Source organism: Tupaia chinensis, unplaced genomic scaffold (assembly GCF_000334495.1).
Source record: "Tupaia chinensis unplaced genomic scaffold, TupChi_1.0 Scaffold144275_1, whole genome shotgun sequence".
Taxonomy (NCBI): domain Eukaryota; kingdom Metazoa; phylum Chordata; class Mammalia; order Scandentia; family Tupaiidae; genus Tupaia; species Tupaia belangeri.
In genome coordinates, this window is record NW_006204132.1 from 56,819 (window position 1) to 65,080 (window position 8,262).

At 42.3% G+C, this 8,262-nt stretch overlaps 1 protein-coding gene across 1 annotated transcript in view; it reads left to right on the forward strand.

Annotated features, from left to right (window-relative positions):
* Positions 1 to 2,403, forward strand: part of LOC102492146 (leucine-rich repeat-containing protein 37A3) — a 39,557-nt gene extending 37,154 nt beyond the window's left edge. The window contains exons 8-11 of the mRNA XM_006166538.2: positions 339 to 391; positions 1,867 to 1,918; positions 2,001 to 2,131; positions 2,235 to 2,403. Coding sequence (XP_006166600.1) covers positions 339 to 391; positions 1,867 to 1,918; positions 2,001 to 2,131; positions 2,235 to 2,331 — 333 coding nt within the window. The 3' untranslated portion in view covers positions 2,332 to 2,403. The remainder of the gene's footprint in view (positions 1 to 338; positions 392 to 1,866; positions 1,919 to 2,000; positions 2,132 to 2,234) is intronic.
* The last annotated feature ends 5,859 nt before the right edge of the window (positions 2,404 to 8,262 follow it).

Genomic DNA, 8,262 nt, shown 5'->3' on the forward strand with positions numbered 1-8,262 from the left:
CGCCGCCTGTTCTTGACTTTGAAACAACACTGCTGTTTAGGTTTCAGGGAGATACTGTTATCAAGTTAAGGATTTTTCCCCCTGCTTCTGAGAATTTCTATTAGAAATGGTCTATTGAATGTTACCTAAAAGAGTCCATAGAATGTATTAAGTGCCAGCTGCATGCAACACCCCAAGTTAGGTGCTGTGGAAAAACCAAAGAATTATTTAATGGGCTAGACTTCCTGTCCTCAAAAAGTTTTCATCTTATTGAAGAGCTAGGACTTAAAATAAATAAAAGATTTGAAGATAGTAGTCATTGTACTGGATATCCATGGTTATGTTTTCTTCCTAAACAGATTTATTCTCATAGAAAATCATCACAGGCAGATGAAGAAGGAGGACGCTCAAGGTAAGTAATAGTCTGGAATTTGATTTGTTTTTATTTCCAAGAGATTTTTGCTACAGGGCATCTGTGATTCCTATAGAGACACAGAGAAACACAGAGAAAGTGAGAAATCACCTCCTCCCTCAAGTGGGATGACCACACCACAATCCCTTCTTCTCCATTCTCCTCTTGGGATCTTGGGCAAGCACATGCACATGCCCAGCATGAATTTCAAGCCACCAGAGCTGAGACTTGAACTGTGATTGACTATGTGGGAGTCCAGTGCCTTAAATGCTACATCACCTGTTGGCCCTTAGTCCTGCAATTTTAGAACTAGAAGGAAACTTAGAACTTACTGACTTCAAGACACTCACTTATAGTATGAAAATTGCCAGAGGTGGGAAGAATACTTACTTACCCTAATGCTTTGCCTGGATCCAACAAAATGAGTTCCTGACAAAAACTAAATTAGATGGGAGTAGCATGGATACATCTGCTATCATCAGCCCTTGAAAGAAAGTGGAGGGGGAGAGGTTTTGGTTGTGCCTGTTCCTGCTGGCAGTGGGCATGAGGCCAGAACAGAAAGCTTCCCAGAGGTTCTGGTTCTGGACAAGGGTTAGAGAAGGTGACATGGCATTGGAGCGAAGAGGCTAGTCTCCTTCGAGCTGTGGGAAGGCAGAATGTATGCGTCCTTTCTTTAAAGTGATAGAAAAGCCAATCTTCTCATCCTACTGGATTTTGGACCCCATGCTCCATTCCTTTATCCAAACCTCATAGAAATTTAACTGTGAGAGATTTAAGATAGTAGTTTGGTTCTTCCAATTATAATAAAGAAACAGAGAAGGAGAAGGAGGAAATATCTTGCCCAACAGTCACTCTACTAATAAGCATCAGAAAGAGGATGGTTCCTGTCCATCTGGGGACCCTTTCACTGATTATACTGTGCCAGGTTTCTGAGCTACATTTTATACCACACGTCAGTAAACGTACACTCTATTGACAGAAATAGTTTTTGGAACAAGGCAATCTGATTTTTCTTCTATTCTGTTCATATTTAAGAAGAATAACTTGTGTTTTAGTGGTAGTCATGTCCTTTAAACTGCCTATACAACTTCCTCATCTTTAGTGACAGGCCGTAGTATGAGAATCTGTGAGCTAGATAACTTTGGTAGTTGGACTCAGGTGTTTTGTTGATGTGATTCAACTCAGAGGACAAAGCAGCTAGGGAAATAGATGCACCTTCTCCCCCACCACCCAGCAAATGATGCATGGGAGACTAAGTCTAGAGGGGACTGATGTGAAATACTTCTGGAGAGTGTGAAATACTTGTGCCCTGAATGAGGATGCAAAAGCCTGGTATGCCTGAAATGGTTTCTAAGATCCCAGCTCAGTGGTGGTTCTGCTCATTGTGATTATGGTCTGACCAGAGATATACATTGTGAGAGCCATGGGAAATGGCATGAGTCACTAATTACCTTGTGCATGTGTTTTCTCCCAAGGAGCAATTTCCCATTCCTGGGTGGGAGATGCACATCAGAAACTGATACTCAGGTAAATATGAAGAGGATTCAGTGGCTGTGGCTGGAGAAAGCAGGGGGAATGCCAAATTAATGTTTCCTTTTCTATTTTTTAGGAGGGTGGCTCCTTCTGGTTAAGGCGGCCACTCTGGCTTAGAGATATGTATAAACCTCTCAATGCCACACGCCAGAAAAACATGGCACAGAAGCTACACGATGAGGATGAGATTTCCAACAGGGATACAGGGTAAATAATTGTAGGCAATTTAAGATTGTCACCCAAAGTCTGCATATGAAATTTAATTGCTCCTGTCAAAAGTAAAACCTTGACATTGTTTTTCTTATCTCAGGGAGCTCACCGAAGTTGTGGTAGACAAGATGTCACCTGGGGAGTTGACTACTGAGAGTGAAGAAAGTGAGGCAGTTGCTGAGAAGGAGAACGTATAGTGACCCTATCCTGCCTCAGGCTACCTACCATTTTTCCCCCCCTAATATTGGCTTCTCAAGCATTGCTTATAAAATCCTTATTTTTTTATATTAAAATGTATAGAATTTATAACCAATTCTAGCTACATGGTAATGAATTAAAATATAACCAGTTACATATTGATATGCAAGTAACCAGGGCCATATTGCAAGAAAAGTGGGACTGATGCTAGAACTCCTCATAGTAGTCAGGGCTTCCATTGAGGCAATGTGGGCAAAGGGCAAGAAGGACTTCTCTCACTGATTCCCTATATAACTTGTCTCCACCAACCTGAAAGGTGTCATCTTCAAGGGGATGGGTGGATTTTTTGATCAAAAACCAGTTGTACTGGAACTGTCCCCCCCAGTTCTTGAAGGACCAGTCATTTATGATACCCTTGACTTCAGGGGATTATACACCATCTGTCCACTCTCACAGGGTCTTTGAGGTTGGCAGACTATTTGGACAACTGAACCTACTTGTACTGTGGGGCCAGTCCTATTATTTCCCCTAAGCCCTCAAAACTCATGCCTGAATGTGTGTCCTAATCCATTAAGAAGAAGAAAAAGCCAAAGAAGAGGCCAAAAGCAGATTTGGGGCATGCATGCATATGCATCCAGCATGTTTTTCAGGCTTCCAGGTCTGGAGGAGGAAACAGGAATTGGAATTTAAACTTTATGTGTTAGAGGGTAATGTTGAAATAGTTTGGTGCTACACTGTGGAGTATATTGGCCTTCAAGGCTGCAGGAAATTAAAAGTGAAATCTGTGAACAATCTAAAGGCTTCATGTGGATGAGAGTCAGACTCCAAGGAAGTTGGAACAATTTGAAGGAGTTCTTGGGCTAGCCTGTAGCATAGGGGTTAAAGTGGCTGGATCCCACATGATTGACCCTGCAGTTTGAGTAGTGAACCCTGCAGCTTGAGAAACACGCTGGGCACTAGTGCTTGCATACCCAAAATGCCGAGAGAAGGGAGAAATGGAAGAGAAGGGATTGCAGTGTGAACTATTCTCCATGGGGTTGGAAGTGATTTCTCACTTTCTCTCTCTCTGTCTCTCTCTGGTGAGTGCATATTGCCTACTAGCAAAACTAAAACAAAGAAACAAAGAAATAAATAAATAAATGGAGGCAGGGTCTCTACACATGAGCCACAAATTAGTCTTGGATTACTTTTTGTTTAGTATTTTTGTTTATAGGGCATGCTTACTCACTGGAGAGATATAGAAACAGAGAGAGGGAAAGTGAGAAATTACCTCCCCTCTAGGGAGGATGACCATGCTGCGATCTCTTTTCTCCCATTCCCCTCTAGGGATTTTGGGCATGCAAACACATGCACCCAGCTTTTTCTTTTGGTTGCCGGGTCCAGACTCCAGCCATAGAGGAGGTCATGTGGGATCCAGCACCTTAACTACCACAGCACCTGCTGGCTCTAGGTGTGGTTTTCAAATCATCCCAGCTGAGATTTGAACCACAGTTGGTCATGTGGTATCCAGTGCCCTTAACCATGAGGCTAGGGGGGCTGACCCCTCTAGATGATATCCTTATTTTTTTATATTAAAATGTATAGAATTTATAACCAATTCTAGCTACATGGTAATGAATTAAAATATAACCAGTTACATATTGATATGCAAGTAACCAGGGCCATATTGCAAGAAAAGTGGGACTGATGCTAGAACTCCTCATAGTAGTCAGGGCTTCCATTGAGGCAATGTGGGCAAAGGGCAAGAAGGACTTCTCTCACTGATTCCCTATATAACTTGTCTCCACCAACCTGAAAGGTGTCATCTTCAAGGGGATGGGTGGATTTTTTGATCAAAAACCAGTTGTACTGGAACTGTCCCCCCCAGTTCTTGAAGGACCAGTCATTTATGATACCCTTGACTTCAGGGGATTATACACCATCTGTCCACTCTCACAGGGTCTTTGAGGTTGGCAGACTATTTGGACAACTGAACCTACTTGTACTGTGGGGCCAGTCCTATTATTTCCCCTAAGCCCTCAAAACTCATGCCTGAATGTGTGTCCTAATCCATTAAGAAGAAGAAAAAGCCAAAGAAGAGGCCAAAAGCAGATTTGGGGCATGCATGCATATGCATCCAGCATGTTTTTCAGGCTTCCAGGTCTGGAGGAGGAAACAGGAATTGGAATTTAAACTTTATGTGTTAGAGGGTAATGTTGAAATAGTTTGGTGCTACACTGTGGAGTATATTGGCCTTCAAGGCTGCAGGAAATTAAAAGTGAAATCTGTGAACAATCTAAAGGCTTCATGTGGATGAGAGTCAGACTCCAAGGAAGTTGGAACAATTTGAAGGAGTTCTTGGGCTAGCCTGTAGCATAGGGGTTAAAGTGGCTGGATCCCACATGATTGACCCTGCAGTTTGAGTAGTGAACCCTGCAGCTTGAGAAACACGCTGGGCACTAGTGCTTGCATACCCAAAATGCCGAGAGAAGGGAGAAATGGAAGAGAAGGGATTGCAGTGTGAACTATTCTCCATGGGGTTGGAAGTGATTTCTCACTTTCTCTCTCTCTGTCTCTCTCTGGTGAGTGCATATTGCCTACTAGCAAAACTAAAACAAAGAAACAAAGAAATAAATAAATAAATGGAGGCAGGGTCTCTACACATGAGCCACAAATTAGTCTTGGATTACTTTTTGTTTAGTATTTTTGTTTATAGGGCATGCTTACTCACTGGAGAGATATAGAAACAGAGAGAGGGAAAGTGAGAAATTACCTCCCCTCTAGGGAGGATGACCATGCTGCGATCTCTTTTCTCCCATTCCCCTCTAGGGATTTTGGGCATGCAAACACATGCACCCAGCTTTTTTTTTAGGTTGCCGGGTCCAGACTCCAGCCATAGAGGAGGTCATGTGGGATCCAGCACCTTAACTACCACAGCACCTGCTGGCTCTAGTGGACTTTTTTTTTTTTTTTTTTTTGTAAATAAGAATTATTTATTTAATTTTATTATTATTTTTTAAACTTTGCTGTAGGGTATGTGTGTGTGTGTGTGTGTGTGTGTGTGTGTGTGTGACAGACAGAGAGAGAGAGAGAGAGAGAGAATGAGAAAGCATACCACCGTGTCCAGGACTCAAACCATGATTGGCTATGTAGGAGTCCAGTACCTTAATCATCGTGCCTCTTGCTGGCCGCTCCCAGCCTTGGACTTAACTATATTATTACATATAATCTTCTTTCTTATTTAACCTACTGTTGTGTTGGACTTCTGTTGTGGCAGCTGAACCTATAATCTAATGAAAAAATGACTCTTCATATTGGTTAGCTATTGTCATGATAATGCCATGTAGTAAACCATCCCCAAGCTTCTAGAGCTGGAGTAACAATCTTTGCAGACCTGCTGGCTGACTGCTACAGTTGTGCTTTAATGCTGTGCTGGCTGGGTTGGCTCTACTTCTGTATGTAGGTCTGCAGACAACCAGGCAGCTCTCTTTCTCATGTGTTCATTCAGTTGGAGAGGCAGGAGAGGCTGTTCTGTGGTGAAGGTGAGAACACAGGAAGCTCATCAGTAGGAGCTCACAAAACCTCTTTCAGCCGAAGCTTGAAACTGGTGAGCTTTAATGTTTACTTCATTCCATGGGCCACAGCAGGCCACATGGGCAAGACCAAATCCAGGGAATAGGAAAGTGCACATTAACCACAATAAAACTATGGCTAGTGTATGTACGCAGGGAGGAGTGGGGAATTAGGACCAATACTTCCATTTACCCTGTGTGTGTGATGAGCCCTGCTCTGGAGGTTCACACAGCCTGAGCCCACTCTTTTAGTGGGAAGGCCACTAGAAGAAAGGTAGTGTCTACCACTGGGAAGACTCAACCACAGTTCTCTATAAGGTCAGGAATCCAGAAAAAACAAGACTCACATCTCTTTCCTCTTACTGCCGCTACTCCCTTTCCCCCAATGCCTAGCACTAAGCCCTGCCCTTAGGAATGAATGACTCAGGAATATTACCAGATGCATTTTAGACCATTCCTTCATTTTCTCCATGTAATTCCTCATGAAATATAGACTGACTTCCTAAAGGTCAGCACATATGTAATCCTGAGTGTTCACCTCATGTGGTATAAAAAGATTGTGTCATTTAGAGATGAGACCTGTACCCAGATCTAACACCAATCTTGTATCCACTGCCTCCCACAGGGATCTCTAGAATAAAGGGCTTATACAGGGCTAATCGCTAAAACAGGTTAGTGGAATTTTGTCCTCTTAGAAGCCTTTAGAAATTGGAAAGATTCTCAGCATCTGAACTATCCTAATAGGAAGATTGTCTAAAGGCACAAACTTAGACAGGGATCCACAGGCATGTAAGGACAATTTTGACAGTGAAATTCACCATCAAATTCACCCCCATTGCTTCAAAAAGCTCCTTGGCCCGTCTCTTCAGGGAAAAAAACAACATCACCTCCAGGTGTTTTAACTTAATTGCTGCCTTTCCCAGGAGACTTTGCTCTTTAAAGGAGAACTACTTAAAGAAAGCTGTGATTAACCTCAAAGAAGGCCACTATCACCACTGAGTTTCAGGCATGGGCCATGAGGGTAGAGAGTGAGTGAATGTCAGGGCAGTGACTTGTGGTAAATTATTTCCTCCACTCCCCAAAAGGGACTGTTCAAACTATCCAAGTCCAGGGTGATCAAAGTAGAGGGGCGGGCAACCCAGGATTGTTGTCTTGGTGATGACATATATGGAAGATCTTAGAGTTTGTTAAGAGAAAAGATCACCCAGAACTCTCCAGGGAGGTAAAGGATTATCTTTGTGGATTATAAGAGATTTTTATGCAGCGGTTTTAAAAAATAAGGCAGATTGGAGCAATCTATCTCCAAGACATATAGGTGGGGCTAGGTGAAGAAGGTAAGACGTAGACCGGTGTACATGATACAGTGCTGTGTGTTATCTGTTCAGAACTGTATGGTTCAGTAGCTAATAGCCACACATGCCTATTTAAATACAAATGTAAATTCATACAAATTAAGAAAAAGTCAGCAACCAAGTCACACTAGCCACATTTCAAGTGTTCTAAAGTCATGTGTGGTCAACGACTACTATAGTGGGGAGCGCAGTAGGCTATTTTCATCATTTTAGTTCTGCTGGATGATCCTGGCAAAGAATACCTCTGGAAGGACACCCAAGAAACTGGTAATGGTTGTTGTCTTTAGGGAGGACCACTAGGAAGCTGCAGTGCTGTATACCCTTTTGTACCTTTTCAATTTCATATCATATGCATTAGGTATTTAAAAAAACTATTTGGGGGCCAGCAGGTGATAAGGTGGCTCAGGCACTGGACTTTCACATGGCGGACCATGGTTCAAGTCCTGGACCTGACAACTTGAAAATCACTCTAGATGTGTGTGCTATGGAGAAGAAAGGATTGTGGCATGGCCATCCTTCCTGGGGGTGATTCCTGATTTTCCTTTCTCTGTCTGGCGAGTGCACATGCCCTTTGGGAAAAACAACAACAACAAAAATTACACACACACACACACATGCACAAACACACATATAAGCCCACACACACACACACACACACAAATTGGGCATTAAAAATCTCCATATGGGGTCACTTTCACAGGGACAGCAGTTCCTAAGAAATTACTTTGTAATTAGCTAAAACAAAATAATTTAAGAGAGACTATGATTTTGCATCCTTACCAGCTTAATTATTTTTACTTCTGCCACCATCTTTCTGCCTTTGTGAACTCACAGGGAACAAAGTCATTAGTGAATGCAGGGGAGCACTAAAAGAAAAGTTCAACCAGCTGTCGAAGACTGGGTGGTAGCTTTCTCTTTTTCTTTCTTTTCTCTCTTTTCCTTTTCTTTTGTTTTGTTTTCTTTTTTTTCTTTTCTCTTTCTTTCTTTCTTTCTTTTTCTTTCTTTCTTTCTCTTTCTTTCTTTCTTT